Source organism: Bos indicus x Bos taurus, chromosome 24 (assembly GCF_003369695.1).
Source record: "Bos indicus x Bos taurus breed Angus x Brahman F1 hybrid chromosome 24, Bos_hybrid_MaternalHap_v2.0, whole genome shotgun sequence".
Taxonomy (NCBI): Eukaryota; Metazoa; Chordata; class Mammalia; order Artiodactyla; family Bovidae; genus Bos; species Bos indicus x Bos taurus.
In genome coordinates, this window is record NC_040099.1 from 910,941 (window position 1) to 935,020 (window position 24,080).

At 51.5% G+C, this 24,080-nt stretch overlaps 2 protein-coding genes across 3 annotated transcripts in view; one reads left to right on the forward strand and one right to left on the reverse strand.

Annotated features, from left to right (window-relative positions):
- Positions 1-1,234, reverse strand: part of CTDP1 (CTD phosphatase subunit 1) — a 25,875-nt gene extending 24,641 nt beyond the window's left edge. Inside the window, exon 1 of one of the 2 annotated variants that reach the window (XM_027525759.1) lies at positions 798-1,234. In XM_027525759.1, the coding sequence (XP_027381560.1) occupies positions 798-1,102 (305 nt within the window). In that variant the 5' untranslated portion in view covers positions 1,103-1,234. The remainder of the gene's footprint in view (positions 1-797) is intronic. The other variant, XM_027525760.1, reaches the window with a different exon arrangement.
- Positions 1,209-5,995, forward strand: LOC113882590 (the record flags this gene model as incomplete). Its single annotated transcript, XM_027525507.1, has 1 exon — positions 1,209-5,995. A coding segment is annotated over one exon (852 nt), but the record flags the coding sequence as incomplete, so codon positions are not given.
- Positions 5,996-24,080: the final 18,085 nt, after the last annotated feature.

Genomic DNA, 24,080 nt, shown 5'->3' on the forward strand with positions numbered 1-24,080 from the left:
AGGGCCAGGGTGGGGAGAAAGGGAACTGAGCGCCCAGGGCACTGGCGCCCCCACAGAGGGAAACGGCACCCCAGCCACTGAACAGGAGGCAGGGATGCTCACCTGCCCCAGGTTTCCGTTCCTGCAATGGAAACAACCACACCAGTCATGTGTACACAACTTTGCGCACAACACTGGTCAACTTATAAACAAACAAACAAAAAATCCCTTCACAAGTTTAAAACATTGGGTACAACAGCAAGAGCCGATGGTAGAAGGATACACTACTGCTTGCCCTGACCTACCTATGCCAGAGCCGCACCCCCTTCCTGAGCTATGCAGCAGAACTGCCAGGTTTTACAACCGCGCTTCACAAGGTTTACTATGACCTGAACAATTGCATGCCTCTCAACAATTAACGCTGTGACAACAAGCATGAAACACGCCTGCTTCTTCCTGTACGCGCTATGACCCCTAGTTTTCCTAACTTACAAACGTAACGTCTTGGGTGGAGACACCTGTCACAGAGAGAAAAGAACGCAACTGTCTTTCAAAGAGTGCAATCTCGGTGACACATGGCTTTTTTTTTAAGTTTGCTGCCTCCGATCAGTAGATGACTAGCAGGGACTGTCATCCAGCCTTAGAAAAACAGGCAGAGGCGCAGCTGTGCGCCCTACCTTCCAAACTTCTCCCCGAGCGCAGCCCCTTCAGCGGCAGCTCGAGAGACCCTCTCCCACCCAGTGCCCAGCCCAGGACCCGCTCCCGGCCCAGGCCCAGAGCTCCCTCCAGACCTGGCTTCCTTCCCCGTTACCACTCACCCGGGGGCCACCACCTGGCCCGGCTGCGCGCACAGCTCTCGCACCACGCCCGCGCGCTCCGACCTCAGCCTGCGCTCCGCGCGCACGCAGCCTCCGGAGCCGGTGCGGACAGGGGCGGGACCGGGGGGCTGCGTGGAGGCGGCGGCCTCGCACACAGCCAGCACGGAGCCGATGCGGACGGCAGCGCCAGCCGCTACCCTCCACTGGAGCAGGCGCAGCGGCCCGGGGCCGGGGCAGCGCACCTCGGCTACGGCCGGCGGCTGGGAGCCCTCGGAGGGAAGGCGGCCGCCGGGCGGCGCCTCCATCCTAGCCACGCGGAGACGCTGCGGAAGGGCGCCGGCAGACGATCAGGGCCCGGCGTCCCTCGCCGCGGGCGGGCGACCCCGGCCCAGGAGGGGACAACGGCGGTAACGCTGCGATCCTCAGCCCCGCACCGGCTTCCACCCGCCGCCCGTCCCGCGCCGACTTCCGGGACAGCGTGCGGAGTCACGTGTCGCCGCGCGCGCGCATGCGCCGAGGGCCGTGGCGGACGCACGCCACGCGGGACCTGAGAGGCCAGGCCGGTCCCCGGAACCGGCCGCTGCCTGGACGGCGCGGGCGGGGCTGGGCCTGCTAGGAACGGGGCCCCTTCGCCGCGTCCACCCCGTGAGCACCAGCATCCAGGACTGGCGACGGCAGGCAAATCGGGCCCCCCGGGCCGCAAATCGCGTCAGGCACTGCAGCTGGACGTCCTGGGACTACGAGTCCCGGCGTCCAGCGCGCCCCGCGGGATCACGAGTCCCCGTCTGGCTCCGGGAGTCCCGGCATGCAACAGGGGTGTCTGTCCCGCAGCTCCCAGCGCCGGCTCGTGGCCGGTGCCAGGAGAACTACAAGTACCAGTATGCAGCGCGCCCCGCCGCCCTTTCCGCGCCGAGGGCTGGCTGGCGTCTCAGGACGGCGGGGCCGAAGACCCGGCAGTCGGCTCTCGCCCGGTCTGGCGCCGCGAGTACCGGCACGCCGCAGCGGCCGTCATCCCACGACCCCTCCCATCACCCTCTGAGGCCGGTCGTCCTGGACTGCGAGGCCCGGCGTGCCGCTGCCCCGGGAATTCCGGGCTGCGTTGTGAACCTCGGCGTGCGGAGCGGGCGTCGTGAACCGCTGGCCCAGCGTATCCCGTGCGGCGCAGGGTTGGGGCTTGGTTGCCAGGTCCCCTCCTCGCCCTGGAGTGCGTGTTCTGGGGTCTCTTCTGGCTGGACCTTCACCATACTGTCCGCCTCGCCTTGACCCCGCCTTGGGAGACCTGGTGCACTGCCCGCAGACAGCGGGAGCCGCCGCGGAGACGAGCTGATCCAGTCCGGGAGCAGTGGGCGAGGTCGTCTGCGAAGGCCTTCAAGGTCTTTCTTGATACGATTTCTGAAGAGCTGCTTTTTCTCTGATGAGATTTGGACAGAAGCACCTGTCCCAACAGCAAGAGCCCCCCACCCCCCACCCCAGGTGCATGAAGCACAAACTGACACAATTAAGGAAGGGAGACAACTCAGTATCCGCATACTTTTGCTTCATTTTATTATGCTTCCCAGATCGTGTTTTTTGTTTGTTTGTTTATTTTACCACTTGGAGGTTTGTGGCAAGCCTGCATGGAGCAAGTCTAACAGCACCAATATTTGCAACAGCATTTGCTCACTTTGTGTCTGAATGTCACATTTTGGTAAATTCTCACAACATTTGAAACATTTGTTTTATTTATTACAATGATCTGTGATTCATGGCCTTTGATGTTGCAATTGTAATTGTTTTGGGGTGCAGGGAACTTAACTGATAAACGGTTGTGTGTGTTCTGACTGCTCTACCAACCTGTGTACCCTGTCTCTGTTGCTCTGGCCTCCCTGTTCCCTAAGCCACAACAGTATTGATATTAGGCCAATTAATAACTTTACAATGGCCTCTAAGTGTTCAGGTGAAAGGAAGAGTCGCACATCTCTCACTTTAAATCAAAAGCTAGAAATGATTAAGCTGAGTGAAGAAGGCATGTCGAAAGCTGAGATAGGCCGAAAGCTAGGCCTCTTGCGCCAAACAGTTAGCCAAGTTGTGAACGCAAAGGAGAAGTTCTTGCAGGAGATTAAAAGTGCTACTCCAGTGAACACACGAATGATAAGGAAGCGAAATAGCCTTATTGCTGATATGGAGAAAGTTTTGGTGGTCTGGATAGAAGATCAGACCAGTCACAACATGCCCTTAAGCCAAAGCCTGATCCGGAGCAAGGCCCTGACTCTCTTCAACTCTATGAAGGCTGAGAGAGGTGCGGAAGCTGCAGAAGAAAAGTTTGAAGCTAGTAGAGGTTGGTTTATGAGGTTTAAGGAAAGAAGCCGTCTCCATAATGTGAAAGTGCAAGGTGAAGCAGTGGGTGCCAATGCAGAAGCTACAAGTTACCCAGATCTAGCTAAGATGATTAAGGAAGGTGGCTACACTACACAACAGATTTTCAATGTTGATGAAACAGCCTTATATTGGAAGAAAATGCCATCTAGGACTTTCATAGCTAGAGAGGAGAAGTCAATGCTTGGCTTCAAAGCTTCAAAGGACAGGCTGACTCTGTTGTTAGGGGCTAATGCAGCTGGTGACTTGAAGTTGAAGCCAATGCTCATTTACCATTCCGAAAATCCTAGAGCCCTTAAGAATTATGCAAAATCTACTCTGCCTGTGCTGTATAAATGGAACCACAAAGCCTGGATGACAGCACATCTTTTTACCACATGGTTTACTGAATATTTTAAGCCCACTGTTGAGAACTACTGCTTAGAAAAAAAGATTCCTTTCAAAATATTGCTGCTTATTGACAATTCACCTGGTCACCCAAGAGCTCTAATGGAGATGTACAATGAGATTCATGTTGTTTTCCTACCTTCTAACACAATGTCCATTCTGCAGCCCATGGATCAAGGAGTAATTTCAACTTTCAAGTCATATTATTTAAGAAATACGTTTCGAAAGGCTCTAGCTGCCATAGATAGTGATTCCTCGGATGGATCTGGGCACAGTAAACTAAAAACCTTCTGGAAAGGATTCACCATTCTAGATGCCATTAAGAACATTCGTGACTCGTGGGAAGAGGTCCAAATATCAACGTTGATAGGAGTTTGGAAGAAGTTGATTCCAACCCTCATAGATGACTGTGAGGGGTTCAAGACTTCAGTGGAGGAAGTAACTGCAGATGTGGTGGAAATAGCAAGAGAACTAGAATTAGAAGTGGAGCCTGAAGATGTGACTGAGTTGCTGCAATCACATGATAAAACTTTAACAGATGAGGAATTGCTTCTTATGGATGAGCAAAGAAAGTGGTTTCTTGAGACAGAAGCCACTGGTGAGGAAGCTGTGAAGATTGTTGAAATGACCACTAAAGACTTAGAATATTACATAAGCTTAGTTGATAAAGCAGCAGCAGGATTTGAGAGGATTGACTCCAATTTTGAAAGAAGTTCTACTGTGGGTAAAATGCTATCAAACAGCATTGCATGCTACAGAGAAATTGTTCATGAAAGGAAGAGTCAATTGATGTGGCAAACATCCTTGTTGTCTTATTTTAAGAAATTGCCACACCAACTCCAGCCTTCAGCAACCACCACCCTCATCAGTCAGCAGCCATCAACATCCAGGCAAGACCCTCCACCAGCAAAAAGATTACGACTCACTGAAGGCTCAGATGATGGTTAGCATTTTTTAACAATAAAGCATTTTTAAGTTAAGGTATTTACACTTTTTCTTTAAATAGACACTTGTAAAGGACTACAGTATAATGTAGAAATAATGTTTATATGCATTGGGAAGCCAAAAATTGTGAGACTTGGCAATATTCATTTTTACTGCAGTGGTCTGGAACCAAACCCTCTATATCTCCAGGATAGACCTGTCATGGTCTTCAATTGGATTTCTCTCACCCTTTGTTCTTCCCTCCCCTCATTTAAAAACTGTAAATTATGTACATACCAAAGACAGTGTAATCCTAAAATGAACCTATCCATGGTCTCAAAATGTTGAACATGACCAATATCGTTATAGCTACATCTGTGCTCCTTACAATCCCATCTCATCCCCTTGATTCCCCACCAGAGGTATCAGCCATCCTCAAATTCATGTTTGTCTTTTTCCTGTTGTATGACGTTTTGCTGCATTTGTATAAATGTATGCACAAAGATACTGTTTAGTCATGCTTGTTTTTGATGTTTATTAAAATGCATCATATGTTTTTAAATCTGTAAATGGTTTTTTCATTCATCACTATATATCCAAATTTTATTTGTATTATTTTATATGGGTACAGTTTATTGTGACTTCTATATAATAGCTCATTGGGGGAATATGACAGGATTTATTTATCCATTATTTTATAGAAGGACATTTAGATTGTTTTCCCTTTTTGGTAATATGGAAATTGCTACAATGAACATATTTCTGCATGTTTCTTAGTATAATGAGTTGAAATCTGAGGATATGTACATAAATGTGGAATTGCTGAATCAGGATATGCAAGTGTTCAGATTTATGAGATATGTCAAAATTGTTGTCTCAGCTTATATTCTCACCACATTCTCAATGAATTGCTATTATCCTACTTAATCTTTGCCAATCTAAATGAAAATTGTTAAAATCAAGTTGTGATTTTAATTTGTATTTGTCTGCTAGCCATTTTGACTTAGTATCTTTTCCTATTTTTTCTTTTTTAAATTTGCCTTTTGTGTTTTCTGCAAAATGTCTATTCAAGTTTGTTGCTCATTTTTCTGTTGGGTTGTTTGTCTTTCTCTTGTTCAGCAGTGGTAGTTCCTTGTGGTTCCTGAAACAGATCTTTTATTGTTTATGTGACCCATATCATCCACCAGTTTTTGACTTGTATTTTTCATGGTCATTTGAGAACAGAAGTCTTTAATTTTAAGAATGTATCCCCTAACCCGAGAGTATAAAGATAGCTTCCTTTTTTACTCCTTAATTTTATAAGAGTTTGCCTTTCACAGCTCAGTCTTTAATAAGAAATGGATGTTCTGTACATGGTGTAAGGCAGGGATAGGACTTCTTTCCCATATGGGTTACCAGTTATCCTAGCTCTCCTGGTTATTACTACTAGCTTACTGCCGTTGAAAGGCTTATCTTGTTCCCACTGAGCTGCAGTGCCACCTCGGATACTCAGTAAGTCTCTATAAATACATGGGCTTATTTTGGACTTTCTATTTTGGGTTCTTGCCTTGTCTTCATTGCTATAGCATCATAATAAGGCGTATTATTTGTGAGGGCAATTGCTCATAGTAGTTTACTTATTTAGGAAGAAGTTTTGTGGCTATTCTTGGTCATTGCTTCATAAATTTTTTAATTAATATGTCAAATTTATTGATTATACCTGTTAAGAGTTTTGCTCAGAACTACATGGAATCTATAATTCAGGTTGGGGAGAAGAGACATCTTTGTGATTTGAATCTCTCCATCTGTAAACAGTATATCACTCTAGTTATTTAGGCCCCCTTTAAAATCTTCCAATAAGAGTTTATGATTTTCTGCATGTAGGATTTGTATATCGGTTACATTTATTCCAGGGCTTCCCTGGTGGCTCAGAGGACAAAGCGTCTGCCTACAATGCAGGAGACCTGGGTTCGATCCCTGGGTTGGGAAGATCCCCTGAAGAAGGAAATGGCAACCCACTCCAGTATTCTTGCCTGGAGAATCCCATGGACAGAGGAACCTGGCAGGCTATAGTCCACGGGGTCGCAAAGAGTCGGACACGACTGAGTGACTTCACTTTCTTTCTTTCTTTCACTTTACATTTATTTCTGGTTACTTTATTTTTTGTTGTTGACACTTTTGTCCATTATTTTTCATTGTTGATACTTCATGCATGATACTTTTAAAAATTGATACTTTCTAATTGACTGCTGGTGGTATATAAAAATGCAGTGGGTTTTTGTGCAATGATCCATTTACTTTAATAAGGTAGTATATCAGTAGAGTCTTTGGAGTTTTCATATCATTTACAAATAATTGTTTAATTACTTCCTTTCCAAGTTTTATATTAATACCTGCAGGGCACATGCAAGCTTCACGCCACCCTCCCCCCGCCCCGCCCCCGCTTCCCTGCCATGTGTCACCCTGTGTCTCTCTTCCATCCAATGCCACATCCTTCTAAAATAAACTGGTAATCCAGTAAGAAAACAGGTTTTCCCAGGTGCTGTGAGCTGTTGTAGCAAATTAATCCAACCCGAGGAGGGGGCTGTGGGAACCTCTGATTCTAGCCAGCTGGTCGGAAGTGCATGCGAAAACTGGACTTGTGATTGACATCCTGAGTTGGAGGGGTCCTCGGGATCTTGAGTCTGTAAGGAGGACAGAACCAGGGCTTTCGACTGGATTCTGAAGTGGAGGGCTGTCTTGTGGGACTGAGCCCTTTAAGCTGTAGAGTCTGATTTTGTCTCTAGGGAGACAGGATCAGGACTGAGTTGGATTCCTGGATATCCTGCTGGCATCCAAGAATTGCTTGTTGATGTAGGGAGGCCTGCACACACACACATTGCAACTGGGTTCAGGAACCCAAAGAACCTGCATTCCTTACTTAATAAATGTAAAGTCAATTTTCCACTTTCCTTCCAAACAACATATAGATCTCAAAACACTATACCTCTCTTCTTCTTCAGATGTACACACTATAATTATCTAATATTTTAATTCTGCATTTTTTACAACTCCCAAATTAGTCATTGTTTTATAGACTGTTTTTCTTTAACCTATGTTTACCAATTGATGGTTCAGTCAGTAGAAAATCTGCCTGCAATGCAGGAGATGCAGGTTCAATCCCTGGGTCAAGAAAATCTTCTGGAGAAGGAAATGGCAACCCACCCCAGTATTCTTGCCTGGGAAATCCCATGGACATAGGAGCCTGGGGGGCTACAGTCCATGGGGTCACAAGAGTTGGACCCGACTTAGTGACTAAACTACCACCATATTAACCAATTTGTTTCTCACCATTTTTTTTAGATTTCATAGCTTACTTTCAGAGAAGGCAAAGGCACCCCACTCCAGTACTCTTGCCTGGAAAATCCCATGGATGGAGGAGCCTGGTAGGCTGCAGTCCATGGGGTCGCTAAGAGTCCTACACGACTGAGCGACTTCCGTTTCACTTTTCACTTTCATGCATTGGAGAAGGAAATGGCAACCCACTCCAGTGTTCTTGCCTGGAGAATCCCAGGGACAGGGGAGCCTGGTGGGCTGCCGTCTATGGGGTCACACAGAGTCGGGCACGACTGAAGTGACTTAGCAGCAGCAGCAGCTTACTTTTTGGGGTAATTATTATGTAAGAGCTGCATTCCAATGAAAAGAAACTGGTCCACCCATATGGTGGATATATGAAATATTTGCATAATACATAATCAGTAATTGTGATATTGGCAAATCCCCTGAGGGCCACTCTGCTTCTTGTATTTTCTAACTGGACTTCCCTCCCTGGGTCAAGCTCATTAGGATTTCCTTGGTTTGAGAGACTTCAGGATGTCCCTGGTAAAGAATATGCCTGCAATGCTAGAGACCTGGGTTCGATCCCTGGGTTGGGAAGATCCCCTGGAGAAGGGAAAGGCTACCCACTCCAGTATTCTGGCCTGGAGAATTCAGTGGACTGTATAGTCTGTGTGTTGCAGAGTCGGACATGACTGAGCAACTTTCACTTTCAGGATGTCCTTTGCTTCCTTCAAACCTCGTGCTGTCATGGAAATTCATGTCCTAGAAGAAATCTAAGTGTTCTTAGTGTGGGGCCCCTAAAGTCTCCAGACTGCTGTCCCACCCAAAGTGGAAAACTCTTAGATTTTCTTCTCTGTTTCTAACTGGATCACATGGCAGAAGTGATCCCTCCTCCCCTCCCCCCACTCCCCTCTCCCTTCTCTCCCCTCCCCTCCCCCCTTCCCCTACTCTCCCCCCTCCTCCTCCCCTCCCCCCACTCCTCCCAGGAATCTCTTCCTCCGCCCCCGCCCCTGGACATGTCAACAGTGCTCTCCCACTAACATGAGCTTTCTCCATCTGCAGCTTTCCCTCTGCCCCACTCACCAAAACAGAAGGGGCAGTGAGCACAGGACTCCTCTAAGACCAGTGCCTTGAAATACAGAAAAGGGAGAAAACCAGAGGGAAAGGGGAGGGAGGGGGAAGGGAACAGTGACTTTCCCAGGAGCGACTTTCTTCAGGGCAGCTGGGTGATCAGGAGAGTCTCCCTGCTCTCTCTGTGGTCTTACTCCCCAGTAAAGGGGGATGTTGTGGCATCCCCTTGGGTCTCCTGGACCAGCCACAGTAAAATGCTGTCTGTGCAGCCAAGCCTGTGGGAGCGGAGAGTCAGTGCTCCCTTGGTTAAGCCACAGTAGTGTAGCACTCACCACCTACATGAGGGGACGACTCTAGTGGCAGGGTCAGCAGCACTGGTCTCCCGGCATCTTTCTGGCACACTGTCTGTTACAGTGGGGAGAGGCGGCCTGGAGGCAGTTACACTCGAGCCTTCGAGTGCAGGCGTGCTCAGCTGCTCAGTCGTGTCTGACTCTTGGCGACCGCATAGACTGTAGCCCACCAGCCCTCTGTCTACGGAATTTTCCAGGCAAGAATACAGAGTGGGTTACCATTTCCTACTCCAGGGGATCTTCTGGACCCAGGGGTCAAACCCACATCTCCTGCATGGACAGGTGGATTCTTTACCACTGAGCCACCTGGGAATCCCTTCCCACATGGCTTGGGTTTAATTTTTTTAATTATTATTTCAAGTCAGATGTTGAGAAAAGATGAGTGACTCTGATTCACATCTCAAAGCCAGAGGTTTTCACTTGAAATTTCTCTATCAGGTTTAGAGCTAGGGAGTCTGCCCTTGTTCTGGACTGAGGGTCCGCTTTCCTAGGTCCGAGCTGGACCCAGTGTGCTCCATGGAAGGGGGTGCGTCGGCGGGCTCTGCTGTGTCCCCCTGGGACAGCAGGCTCCTGGCCATGGCATGCTCTGCTGTTGACTGTGCTGCTCGGGAAAGTCTACTATTTTTGGAGAAATGAACATGAGACTCATTTGATTTTACATCATCAGATGGGTGTAAAAAGGCTGTTTAAAGAGAGCGAGACTTTATAGGCAGAGTCTGTGCAGCTTACAGAGGATGGCTTCCTTTTACTGTTTCAATTCCTGTAGGAGACTATTGTTGTTCAGTCGCTAAGTCGTATCCAACTCTTCTGCGATCCCATGGACTATAGCCCACCAGGCTCCTCTTCCATGGGATTCTCCAGCAACAATACTGGAGTGGGTTGTCATTTCCTTCTCCACCTATAGGAGATTACTGGTGATTTGAGTATCAGTTTAAGGGCAACCTTTATCATTTAAAGATGTGTGATGAAATATTTACAGATGAAATCATAGGATACCTGGGATTTATTTCTAAACAATCAGGCCTACTGAATGGGAAGTGTGATTGAACAAGGTAGGTTCTGTCCTGATGAGAGGGATATCAGGAACGTTGGTATTTTTGCGTATCTGAAAACTTTCCTAATAAAAGTACGATGTTGTGTGATAGGAAGTAATGTTCCTGCATGAATTCCACATGATTTTATGTACAAATTACCTCTTAATTTGCTTCTCATCTCATGACCAAATTTCCATTACAGCTGCTGGAGAGAGAGTTTCTAAAAAGCAGGTCCCAAGACAATCATGTTCATGTAATTCACAGCAGAGAATGGGTTGGAGTCCTCTCCCGCCGGTCCCTGCTCTGAATCCAGCACAAGACAGACGTGAGAGTAAGCTATGGGGTTGAGAGACTCCTTAATAGGAAGAAATCTCTCTCCAATGACTCTTTAAAATGTTATTTTGTGTTAAATTTTACGGTACAGACCATGAACATCCTAGAATTTCAAGTTCTGTTCCATTGATCTTTATGTCCGTCCTTATGTTAACACCAGCTGATCTTGATTTCTGTAGCTTTATAGTGAGTTTGAGATCCAATAGCGTAAGTTCTCCAACTTTGTTCTCTGTCAAAATTGTTTTGGCTGTCTAGGTCCTTTTCATGTCCACATATTTACTAGGATCAGTTTGTCAATTTCTACAAAAACATGATGGGATTTTGATAATGATTGCTCTGTTCCTCTATAATTTGTAGGGAACTGACATATAAATAATATCGAATCTTTCAATTTGTGAGCGTGAGATGTTTCTCCATTTAAATTTTCTATAATTTCTCTCAGTGGTATTTTATAGTTTTCAGTGAATAAATCTTGAACTTTTTTTTTTTTTTTACATTCATTGCTAGGTGCTTTATTTCTTTTTGATGCTATTGTACTCGGAATTATTTTCTTAATTTCATTTCAGGTTATTTGATGATAGTACACTTGACTTTTTAAGGACTGGACGCTGACCCCTCTGTGCAGTCAAAAATCTGTGTATAACTATTGACTCCCCAAACTTAACTGCTGAAAGCCTAATGTTGATTGGAAACTTTACTGATAACACGACTGGTCGATTAATGCATATTTTGTACGTTGTAAGTATTATATACTGTCTTCTTATAAAGTAGAAGCTACTCCATGCTATTACTATCTCAGCACCCATCTTGTTTGGCCAAGTGGCTTGTGGGGTCCTTAAACTGACACTGGCCCTCATGCAAGAGGACACTGTACACAACAGCCCGAAGAGTCACAGTCAAATATAAATTCCTAATACGACTTCCCCAACAGTTGTTGTTCAGTCACTAAGTCGTGTCCGACTCTTTGCAACTCCATGGACTGCAGCACACCAGGCTTCACTCTCTCCCAGAGTTTCCTCAAGTTCATGTCCACTGAGTCAGTAATGCCATCCAACCATCTCATCCTCTGTCGTCCCCTTCTCCTCCTGCCCTCAATCTTTCCCAGCATCAGGGTCTTTTCCAATGAGTCGGCTCTTCTCAACAGGTGGCCAAAATACTGGAGCTTTAGCTTCAGCATCAGTCCTTCCAAAGAATATTCAGGGTTGATTTCCTTTAGGATGGACTGGCTTGATCTCCTTGCAGTCCAAGGGTTCTAAAGAGTCTTCTCCAGCATCACAGTTTGAAAGCATCAATTCTTCGGTGCTCAACCTTCTTTACAGTCCAACTCTCACATCCACACATGACTACTGGAAAGACCATAGCTTTGACTCTAATGACCTTTGTCAGCAAAGTGATGTCTTTGCTTTTTAATAACGTATGTCTAGGTTTGTTATAGCTTTTCTTCTTAGGAGCAAGCATCTTTTAATTTCATGGCTTTTCTCTAAAATATTAATGTATGATGGAATTCACCATTGAAACCACATAGGACTGAGTTTTTCTTTGTTGAAAGACTTAAAATCACCAGTTGAATTTCTTTACTTGTTGTAGGTTCGTTCCAGTTTTCTGTTTCTTCTTGAGTCAGTTGTGGTCATTTGTGTCTTTCTAAGGATTTGTCCATTTCATCTTAACGTTTCTTTATTTCAGGCATGGTTTCTCGTGAAAGCCCCTTTCATTACCAGTTTTGCTCACTGTCTCCTCTCTTTTTCCGTGGCCAGTCTAGCTCAGGATCTCTCAACTTGAGAACTAACGACATTTGGGGCTAAATAATTCATCCTGCACATTCTAGACTGTGCACATGGGCCTCAGGGTATGAGATGTGAGAGGAGAGGAGGGGAAGCAGGACTGGGGTGGGGAATTGGAGTTGGGGCTGTCAGAGCTGTTGCCAGACGCTGCCCCGGCTTCTTCCCCTGTCCCGACAGCTCTGGCTGAGGCACTGAGGTTGGAGGGGCTGCCTTGCTCCTGCAGCAGTGGGGCAAGCAAAGCCCTCTGGGGGTGGGGGCTGGGGACAAAGCCCTCTGAGGGGGAGTGGGGGTGGGCTGGGGACAAAGCCCTCTGAGCAGGTGGGCTGGGGAAGCACCTTCTCTCAAGCCTCCCAGTGAGGGAGACCTGCTTAGGGCGTGAGGACGTGAGCTGTGGCTGGGGCGGAACTGAGCTCACGCTGGCTTGTCTGGAGGTCTTGGGACCACCTTCCTACGCACTGCAGTGGGAGCATGTGCCCGGCAGGGTGAGAGGCCCTCCCAGAAAACGTGCTGCACACAGAAGGGTTTGCTATCTGCTTCATCCACACCTGTAGCCGCGTGAGGCTGAGGCTGCATCTCAGCTGGAAAATCAACACTTGAATCCTAAATAATAATAATTACTGTTTCTGGTTATTTTGAATCCACTGACAAAGACCTTTACAAAATAATTGCACTGATCAATCCCCTACGAGTTACAGGGCAACATTCTTGAGTTGGTGTGTGAGGAGAACATGAGTGGGAATTCTGTAATGTGTTCTGTTTAGCACTTGTAATTGTAAGGGATACATCGTGTTAAACTGCCTGACGTAGTGTCTTGCAGCAACACATGGTTTCCATCAAGGAGCAGATGTTTCTCAGCCTCCCCTTAGAATAAAACATCATAATTTAACCACACCCACCAACTCCTCTGTGAAGTGACTGTGAAGGCACAGGCTGCACATTTCAGATCTGTGTAATTGCCGCTTGAAAGCACTTTTTAGGGTGAAACGGCCTTAAACAGAGACAACTTTTTAGAATATCAGCTAAAGGAATCATGGAAAAATTGTGTTTAATAGGAGCTATAGCCGTGGTTTACAAACGAATGAAAGAATCGATTTCTGATAAGACTTGTGGCCCCTGGATGTAAACTTCACATCCCGACACAGAGCGAAGAAAAAGACGCCCTCGCTGCCACGCTTCAGATAATGTAATTTCACCAGAAGAAGGCACAGGCGGTGTTTTCTCCTTCTGTTCATATCGAATCCTCCCATAATTGTTCTTTTTTTGAAAATTGAGATGTAATTTTTACCAGGCAATTCATCCCTCTAAAGTGTACAATTCAGAGGGTTTTAGTATATTCAGTGAGGTAAGCAGCCACCCGCACTCTCATTCCTAAACTTTTTCGTCACCCCGAAAGGAACCCCCTGGCGCCTTTTAGCCAGAGCTGCCTTCCGGCTGTAATGAGAGGTCTCTGCCACTAGATGGAGACGTTCCTTCAGCGAATTTCTCTGCGAAGTCCGGTCCCGCGCTGTGCCGGGATGGGGGTGGGGACGGAGGCGCTCCCGCGCTGGGTGTCAGGGCCCTGCCACGCCCTCTCGCCCTTACCCAAAGGCAAACCGGGTTCTTTCAAGAGGTTTTCCCAGACTGAACCGCTGAGACTTTTTAGGTAGCGTAGGGACAGTCAGTCTTAAAGGAAATCAGTCCTGGATATTCATTGGAAGGACTGATGCTGAAGCTGAAACTCCAATACTTTGGGCACCTGATGCGAAGAACTGATTCATTTGAAAAGACCCTGATGCTGGGAAAGATTGAAGGCAGGAGGAAAAGGGGATGACAAAGGATGAGATAGTTGGATGGCATCATGGACTCAATGGACATGAGTTTGAGTAAACTCCGGGAGTTGGTGATGGACAGGGAGGCCTGGCGTGCTGCAGTCCATGGGGTTGCAGAGTCGAACACGACTGAACTGAACTGAACTGAGGGACAGACATGTTTTAATTTACTCATTACATAGTTATTATGTATTTGTCTGAATGTGTAATAGAAAAAATACAACAAATACATTAAGCCTATGATGTTATTCCGGAGAAGGCAATGGCAACCCACTCCAGTACTCTTGCCTGGAAAATCCCATGGACGGAGGAGCCTGGTAGGCTGCAGTCCATGGGGTCGCATTTTACTTAAGATAAGGACAAGTTTTTTTTTTTTTAAAGGATTACATTTAAAATTAATTCAAAGAAAATTATTAAGTAACTAAATAGCACAAGTGTTGTGTAAATATGGCAAAGTTGTGTGAGCACTCAGGGTGCTGAGGTTTGGGAGGATTCAGGAAGAACCCCTATCCACCATGAGAAGGGGAAATTTCATTTCCAGAAATGAAAGATCCTCTTATGTCTGGAGGGGCGTCCTCCCCGTGCTGGTCAGGGAGAGTAATCCCAGGTTATTTGCCTCGTCCTCCCAGGCCTGGCAGTAAGAGGCCTTGGGTTTCCTCTGTGCTCTGGGATGGCCCTAGATGGGGAGAGCTGCCCTCAGTCATTTGGACAGCCAGTTGGAAGTCGACCCTTGTAGAACGAGAGGCCACTTGTGTGTGCTCGGGGTCCTGACTGTGGCCGGCACACGCTGGAACCGGGCAGGACAGCAGTTATCCAGGCTCAGCTGCAAACCAAGATTTGGAAATACCCTGAGCAGTGATACGGAGTGGCTGAGCAGCTCAGTGCTCTGCAGCAGCTCTCCGTCCAGGTTTCACCTCCTTGCAGTGAGCTTCCTGCCCTCAAGTTGTCCTCAAGGTGTGCTCACCCCCTTTCTGATTTCATTTCCATGACATCGTGAGAGGCAGGAGGTTTCATCATCCTTGTTTCCTAGACGAGGAAACTGACTTCCAGAGAAGCTAGCAACTTAACTGGTCCCTGGAGAAACAGCGTTTGAATTTTGGTCTTCTGACTCCAGGCTTTCTTTTGCTGTATTGTTCTTTCTTAGGTTTGTTTCCACCGCAGCACAATAGTGCACTTATACAAGTACCTACATCACTCGTCTGTCGTGGCAACTGCCAGCTTTTTTGTGGGGAAAACACTTGGAATGAAGAAGCATTTCTTCTCATCATAAAGTGTTGCAAGTTTGAAGAGGGGGATTCATGCAGTAATTGCCTTTGTGAGAATGAAATGTTGAACTGGGTGATCATATTCCATAAAGGGGTTATTCTCGTGCTAGTAAAGTGTCTGCCTACCATGCTGGAGAGTGTGCTATACATGCATAAAGAGCAAATGAATGAATCAATAAATTAGATAATAAACACAGTACCTGGTCTGAAGGAATTAACAAGCTAACAAAATCTATCAGTGTTGCAAAATGCAGGGTTCTGCAGAGAAGCCAGGCGGCTGCCCATCTCCCGTGAGTTCCCCTCCTGCAGCTGCCGTCAGACCTCGAGCCAGTGGCACAGGCACGTGGCAGTGAGGCTCCCTGGTTTGCATTCTTTCCTGTCACCACAGTGGGGCACAATTTGCCTTTAGAAGGACGTGTGCAAGAGGGGATCTCTACTTCTGTAGTCAGTATCCTCCAGGTGAAAATGGCAAAGCCCCATCTGCTCGACAAGGGGAGGAAAGGCTGGGGCTGAGGAGAGCCGTGCTCTTGTCTGGCCGGAGAGCGAGTGAGAGGGCTTTGGGAGGACCAGGAAGGCACGGAGGGCTGAGCGTGTGAAGGGCCCAGTGCGGGCAGAAAGCAGAGCCTGCGCCAGATGCACGGACCTCAGGCGCTGACTCCTGTGCTCGGCCCCGGCCAGTGCCCCCTGCGCAAGGCGACTGTCTCTAGGTTACAGAGAACGCAGGAGTGCCCTGCTTGTAACACAGCAGGACGGCGGGGGAGGGGGTCTTCAGGTGAGTGTCTTGGTGGCCTTGTGAGGGCTGCCGCATCAAACCATCAAAACCTGAGGGTGGTGGTTGGTGCCATGGGGCGGCAGGGCTGGAAGGCTTGGGGTGAGGATGTTAGAAGGTGCCTGGGGGTTGTGGCCACCTGGGGCCTTTGAAGGCTCTCTGCATTACCCTCCGCTGAATCTAGACAGGGGTCTGATAGTCTTCACCAGTCATTGAGATGAAAAACCTGGAACCCAGGTCAGGCGGTACCCGAGACTCAAGAGCAGGATCTGTGTGAGCTGGGGGTGGGGTCCAGGATGTGGGCGCTGCAGAGGAGTAGGGGACCATGCCCGCAGGAGCAGGTGAGAGGCGCTTACACACTGGGACAGCCAGGGATGCGGCCTGGGCTGGGAGCTGACAAGGGCTCCAAAGCCCCCTTCTCCCCCTTCAGGTCTCTCTCTCATCACAGAGTTTTATTAGCAGAAAACTTATTTGAAGATGACATTGGTCATCAATGTCAAAAACAGTCATTACAGGTGTATCTGGTGCCACTAATAGTAAAGAAACCACCTGCAAATATAGGAGACACAAGAGATGCGGATTCGATCCCTGGGTTGGGAAGATCCCTGGAGGAGGGCACTGCAACCCATTCCAGTGTTCTTATCTAGAGAATCCTGTGGACAGAGGAGCCTGGCGGGCTACAGTCCATGGGGTTGAAAGAGTCAGACACGACTGAGGGGACAGTACACTGTATTAAATAAGTTGTTTTACAAACCTGTGTCACAAGTAGCTTAGAGAGAGATGGAGTCACACATTAAAATACAGCTGGGTGTCATTGTATTCTGATAGGGCTGCTCGGAAGGCTCGATCTTCAGGCAGCAAAGATGCATCTTTCCAGCTTCACAGTGAGGTTCCCAGACCAGCACTCGCAGCGGGTGTTTGAGGACCCGCCAGGACGTGGACTGCAGGCCCCGGGGAGAAGCCGAGCGCCCGGCACAGCCGCCTGTCCTGGACGTGCGACGAGGCCGCGTCCTCGCCCTCACCCTCTCCCCACCCTTTCACTCCGAGAGTGTGGCTGGCCACAATCCGTCCATCTCATGAAAGGAATTTGTGACATATTTTAAGTGGTTGTCATTCTTTTTTTCCAAGTCCCATAAAACCTGCCCTCTCCTCCCACTCAGACTCCCAGTGGGAGTGTCTCCGCTGGCAGGAGCCCCCGCCGGCTGAGGCCCCTGTCCTGGCCCGACTTGGGCTGGGGCCTGCCCCCACCAACAGAGGGCTGCCTAGTCTTGGGGACACGCGGTGCTGCGGCGGAGGGAAGCGTTCTGAGGGCCTTCCCACTTCTCAGCCCAAGTTGCTGATCAGAGGCTGGGAAGCCCAGTTAGAACAAAGAGCCGGGGGTGGGGGGGGCGGCGCGGGGGTTGGGGGGTGCAGAGCCAGGCAACCTGCCAGCAGACACGGAACCAAAATAAATGCTCTTTTCTTACAGAAACTTCTCAAGAAATGTTTTCACCGAAACTTTTAAGCCTATAAAAACATTTCAGGTCGGAGTTTCTTATGTACAGAGTCCAAACGCTGGCAGAGTTTGCCTCAGTCCAGATGGCTGCCAGGGGAGATTAGAGCCGGACAGAACCACCTCACTTCAGAACAGAGACACTCAGAGCCGATAGCCTTGTGCACAAGGTTGGTGACAACCCCAGGTGGACGCACATTCCACCTTCTCTCTGATTCTGGCTTGGGGGGAAGCAGAGCGGCTAGGCCGCCAGCAGGAGGCTTGGAGAGGGGGCTGCAGAGCCTTGAAAAAAAGGCCTGGAGTCCGCCCAGAGTCAGAGACTAGAGAGGCACCGGCGAGCTTTCCATGGAGCTCCTCTGCACACTCTGCTGTGATGCTGGTGCGGATGGGAGCCTGGGGGCCCTGCTGTCTTCTTAGGGGGTGGGGGACACTCTCTGAGGGCCTCCCTAGCCTCTGCCCACATCACAGCAGTTGGAGGGCACTTTCCTGCCAGAGGCCACGGGCAGCCACAAGCCCGCCCCGTGTAGGCTCCATCTCTCCTGTGCACACGGATGTCATCCAGGAGCAGTTCCTCTGAGTGGCAAGAGCCTGCAGACGCAGCTTCACAGCTCAGGAGGCCAGAAGCTGGCCCCCTCCCGGGAACAGGGTCTGCGGTCATGCCTTCAGCTGCTGCGCTTTTACCCCATGGGCTGCAACTGGAAGGTGGGCCCAGCGTGGCACTGGGTGACCCCAGGCCAGGTATGGAGTCATATAAACCAAGCAATGCCTGGTGGGAGTGCTGTGCCTTCAGGGGCTCCACCCGGGGGGCCGGGGCCACAAAGGAGGGGCTGCATCCCACCTCAGAGTGCGGCGGCTCCTATCCCAGCCGCAGCAACCCGACCCCTGTCCCAGCCCCAGCACCTTGACCCCTGGTGCAGCCCCAGCACCCTGACCCCTGGTCCGGCACCCTGACCCCTTGTCCAGCACCCTGACCCCTGTCCAGCCCCGGCACCCTGACCCCTGGTGCAGCCCCAGCACCCTGACCCCTGGTCCGGCACCCTGACCCCTTGTCCAGCACCCTGACCCCTGTCCAGCCCCGGCACCCTGACCCCTGGTCCAGCACTCTGACCCCTGTCCCGGCCCCAGCACCCTGACCCATGGTCCTGGCCCAGGCACCCTGACCCCTGTCCCCGGCCCTGGCACCCTGACTCCTGTCCCAGCCCTGGCCTGTGACAGCTCACACACCTCCAGGAACGCCCCTGCCCACTCTCCTGAGCCCCGCATGGAGGTGCTCCTCTGGGAGGCAGCCCTGGCTGGGGCGGGAGCAGGGGCCCATGGCCTACCAGGGCCCCTCGGGCCTTTGGCTTCTCAGAAATGCAAGCAAGGGGTAGAGTTAAATGACCATTCACCCTGTGGCTTTTTTGGGGGAGGAGGCAGAATTTTTAAGAGGCTGAGTGAAGCTGGGAGATTGGGATCAACACATACACACTAGTAGGTATTGAAGAGGTGACTTGTGAGCACTGGGAAGCCTACTCGGTGCTTGTGGTGACCGAGCGGGAAGGAAGTCCATGGCAAGGGGAGATGTGAAGGGAGAGGCGGCCCGCGGCACCGCGCAGTGGAAGCCACACGGCATTCTAAAGCAACTGGACGCCAATAGAAACTTTGAAAACCAGTGTGACATTGTGCTCTTGAAGATTGTTTCACGTGCATTAGATACTGGAACGGCACGGAAGTCACTTTCCCTGAAGGCAGAATTCTGCTGCGATTGGCCTGAGCCTTGTACCTAAGAGTTTTGCCCTAAATACAAGTCGCTCTGCGTCTCCTGCCGCTGTGGTGTCCCGGGGAGGCTCCCCCGCCCAGCCCCCGCCGGTGCAGACCCACCACAGAGGCAGGATGTGGCCCTGCCCCGCCTTCGTGTTTGTCCCACATTCGCATCTTCCTTTAGGTTTTGGAATTTTTTCAGTGTCAGAATTCTCACGTAGTTTATTTGACATACTTTTGTTCTTTTGCTTCGGATCGTTCGTTGATCTGATGTCCCCTAGACGTTTACAATCCCTAGAGTGTCCTACACACTCTTAGGACCACACGGTGCTAATAAAGGTGTTTACAAATACCAGTATAAGTGAGCATTGAGTGGACTTGGTCTTTCCCCCAGCCTGTGGAAACCTTCTCTCGAGCTTCAGTGTAAGGAAAATGCCGTGAAGCCTGGCGGACGAGTGTGGCACACACTGCTCTTCGGGCCCGACTGTACCACCCTCGGGAATAAAGGGTGTGAGGGGCTGCGGGCTGGGGTCCGGGGAGGTGACTCACCCCTGGTGGGGGCGAGTGCCTGGGCCTCGGGGCCCTCCGAGGGTCAGTCCCAGCACAAGACATTCTCCTCATCCTCTGTTCCATTCTGTCTTGAAAATTTTCAACCCCAAAGGGATTAAAAGCTCGAAACACCAAATACACACATAAAAAGACAAACATGATTGAAATTCAACATTAACAAAAATTAATTCAAGGCGCGATTCTACATCCCTGACTTCGGACACTGGTTTCAGGTCTGAGCGTGGGTGCTGGGGCCTGAAGCAGAGCTGTGCTCTGGCAGCTCAGGAGGGTCCCAGGGTCCCAGATTGGAGCTCTCCCCTGAGGGTCCATGCAGGGGCCCGCCGCAGAGGGGCCACTGAGAGAGGGGTGTGCCCTGCCCAGCTTCCAGTCTCCCTGCCTTCTTCCTCTTCACCCCCGGGGCCCTGTCACTGCTCTGTTGGCTTCAGGTTCGAGGAGGAGCTGGCTTTGCTGCCTGGTTCATGTAGGACTAAACGTGAGTGGAGGCCCGTGCTGGCCCTGGGGCCCTGGGGGACCATCCTATCCCCTCCTGAAGGGTTAGAGACAGCAGAGTTTCTGTCCCAGCCACCCGAGGCCTCTGCCGCTGTCCCCTGCCAACCAGTGTCACCTAGGGGCCAGAGAGAGGTGGTGTCTAGGAGGGGAGACTGGCCCAGTGCGAGACCACCGAAGGCAGGACCCCCATCCCAGGGCCTTGAAGGCTCTGCCCCCGGCAGGGCACAGCCCTGGGGGCCCATGGCGCCTGGGTGAGCAATCCAGGCCCATGTGTGCGAGGCTCTGTCTGCAGCAGCAGCCACACCAGAGGACACCATGGGGACCTCGGGTCCAGGAGACGGGCCTGGGGCAAAGAAGATGTTTGTCAGGTGGGAAGAGAGCTACAGAGGAAGGAAACCAGGAGAGTGAAGTGCTGGGGTCAGGAATGCGGGTTTAAGTAGGACAACAGGGCAAAGGTAACCTGGAAAGTGGGGAAAGCATGTGAGCGAGAGGGCCTTCCCAGGATGTCCGGTGCCCTTGGAGCAGCTGGGGGAGCGGCGGGTGCAGGGGGGCATGGAGGGGGTGCAGGGGTTCTTAGGGAGGGGCGGGTGCAGGGGGTCACGGGGAGGGGTGGGTGCAGGGGGGCTTGGGGAGGGGTGGGTGCAGGGGGTCATGGGGAGGGATGGGTGCAGGGGGTCATGGGGAAGGGCAGGTGCAGGGGGCCTTGGGGAGGGGTGGGTGCAAGGGGTCATGGGAAGGGGTGGGTGCAGGGGGTCTTAGGCAGGGGTGGGTGTGAGGGGTCTTGGGGAGGGGTGGGTGCAGGGGGCTATGGGGAGGGGTGGGTGCAAGGGGTCTTGGGGAAGGGTGGGTGCAGGGAGTCATGGGGAGGGGTGGGTCAAGAGGGGGCCATGGGGAGGGGTGGGTACAGGGTGGGGGGCCCCATGAGGATGAGCCATGGGTGGGAGATGCTTGAGGGCTGTAGGGGGCGATGCTGCAAGCGGGCCCAGGAGGCACTCAGAGTCCTTGGAACCCGGCAAAGGCCCAAGGCTGACCCTCCTCCTCTGGCAGAGGTGCGCCTCGCCCACCCCCACTGCAGTCCAGGCCCCGGGAAGGCTCGGGTCAAGGGTCAGTGTGCTGGCCGTCTTAGGGTTGCGTCCTGTGTCCTGGCACCTTGGGCAGGGTCAAAAGCCAACTCAGTGGTCTGGGGGGCTGTTTAGGTCCCTGGGGGTCCAGGGTGCCTGAGATGCTCAGGGGCCCCTCGTGATGAGAGGGTGCAGCCCTACAGTCGTATTCTAAGGGAGGTCGCTCCTCTGGCCTGTGTGCCACAAGCCCTGAAACATCTTTGCCCTCTGGTCAATAATTCTGCATCCAGGACTGACTCCCAGGAAAGGTCAGCCACCCTCACATTGAGCCCATGAGGTGTTGTCGGCAGTGGCGTCCTTAAGCTCATAAGAAGCACAGTTTCGGAGAATGGGCCTGCTGTGGGAAAGAGTGCCCCTGCAAGGGCTCTGGGAGCCAGCACTCCAGACCCGCGACGGACGCCCCCATGTCTGGGGCTGGATTTTGGCCCGGGCTGCACTGAGCGGTTGTCCTGCCTCCACACACACACACATATATGCCTGCCTGCGTGCACGCACATGCACACACACACAATCGTACATATAGATGCACACATGTACACACATACCTGCACACACATGCATGTACATGCACACACGCATACACACACACAATTGAGAGGAATCATGCAGGGGCATTAACCCCGGTCCTCTCCGAAGTGAGGCTCTTGGTGATCCCCAGTTCCTTCCATTTTTCTATACTTTCCCGTGTTTCTATAATGAGTTTGCCTTCTTTTTTTCTGAGAAAAAACCCCAGTATTTTAACAAAAGCTTCAGCGAGCACTTGGGCTGGACATTGAGAGGTCTCTTGACCTCACGTCTGGGCACTCGGCCCTGGGGACGTCTCGCCAGCGGCTTCTGGTTCAGCTAAGCTTTTGGGGTCAGCACTCGGGTTGGAGTGATCAGTGGGTCACCACGAAGGTTTCCCAAGGCACAGGGGCCTGGCCCACCCCCAGCACCCCACAGCCTCTCCGTCAGCCACGTCCCCAGCTAGCAACCGGGGCCCCTCAGGCCCGGGAAACCACTGGGCCACTGGACGGGAAGGCTCCGGAGGCTGTGGTTTGTCACTAACGTGACCTTGTTCTCAAGCTGGGATGGTCTGTGGTCCTCAGCTTTTGTTTCTTAATTTTGTGCTCAGTGTTTGAGGACGTGGACATTCAAAAAAGCTAATTCTTTTTCTCCCTAAATGACTGTAACTCAGTATTCTCTTGCACGAAGCCAACAACCAAGGGTTGCACCGAGCAGCTGGGATAGCCGAGCCCGGGCAGTGGGGGCGGCAGCGGGAGGAGCGCCCGTGGCCCTGGCCCAGCTGGCCTTGCGGTCACGCGGCCCCTCACCCCTCTGTTGGTCTGGAGGTGCCAGCTGTGCTGGTGGATGTGTGTGCGGTTCTCGTCTCTCACAGCGAGGACGGCCCTTGGACAAGGCCCGAGGGTCCCCCACCACCCTGGCCAGGTGGGCCGCGACCTCGGGCCTCGTCTGGTCAAGCCTCCTGCCCCCCGGCTTGCGTCCTTCCAGGCGAGGCCAGGCAGGGACCTGGTCACCGTCAGGTCACCAGGGGTCCCTGTGTTCCCAGTCTTCCTTTCCGAATGGCTTCCAGGCTGAGATCACAGGCCCCCCGAAGGGTAGCGACGGGCTACCAAGGCTCCAGCAGATGCCTCGTGAAGTCCCCGAAGATGAGGACGCCCAGCTCAATGTGACTGTCCCCTGCTGCTCTCAGGCTGAGGAAGCTGCCTGGGGAGGACGTGAGCTGGGCGTGGAGGCTGCGGCCTCACGTCCCCTACCCGGCCCATGGTCACTGCTGGTGGACTCTTGTTCCTTCTCCTTCCTCGGCTCTCCTCCGGTAAGTCAGGCGTTTCCAGGAGCAGTGCACCTGCAGGACCGCATTCCTGGGACGCACTCACAGAGCGCCGACGTGCTGAGGGAGGTGAGCAGGAGGAGCTGGCCCTCCACCTGAGGCCCCTCCAGGTCCCACCCCACTTGGCAGTTCTGCCTCGGTCCAGCCCCACGGTGATGACCGTGCAGGGGAGACCCCCGAGCGCCTCTGGTGTCCACAGCAGTCCAGGCCCGGCCTCAGACTATGGCCCGAGCTAGTCAGCTTTCACTCTAGCTGTCTGTGTGTCACCATGACGCGACACACACGTGCACACGCACACACACGGGTAGCAGTTGTGTGACTCCCAGCCGTGTGTCGGGAGCCCGTGTAGTCACAGGACTGACCTCTCGGGGTGGGCTCACAGGCCACACTCCCCTCTTCTGGGCACTTTTTATTCCATCACCTTAGCTGCCTGTCCTCAGGAGGACAAGGGATCAGGGGTCCTGCGGCTCACTGAGGGGCTGCCGTGGCACCGGGACCTGGGCCGGCCTGGACAGGCCCCAGCCGGTGTGCGCGGGGCATGCTGACTGTGCACAGGTGTCAACACCCCTCTGCCGCGTGTCTCCCGTGGGACCCGAGCTGCTCTGCCCACAGACCCAGCCGACGGTGGGCAGCCTGCGTGCCCTGGACGTCTGCACACCCTACAGT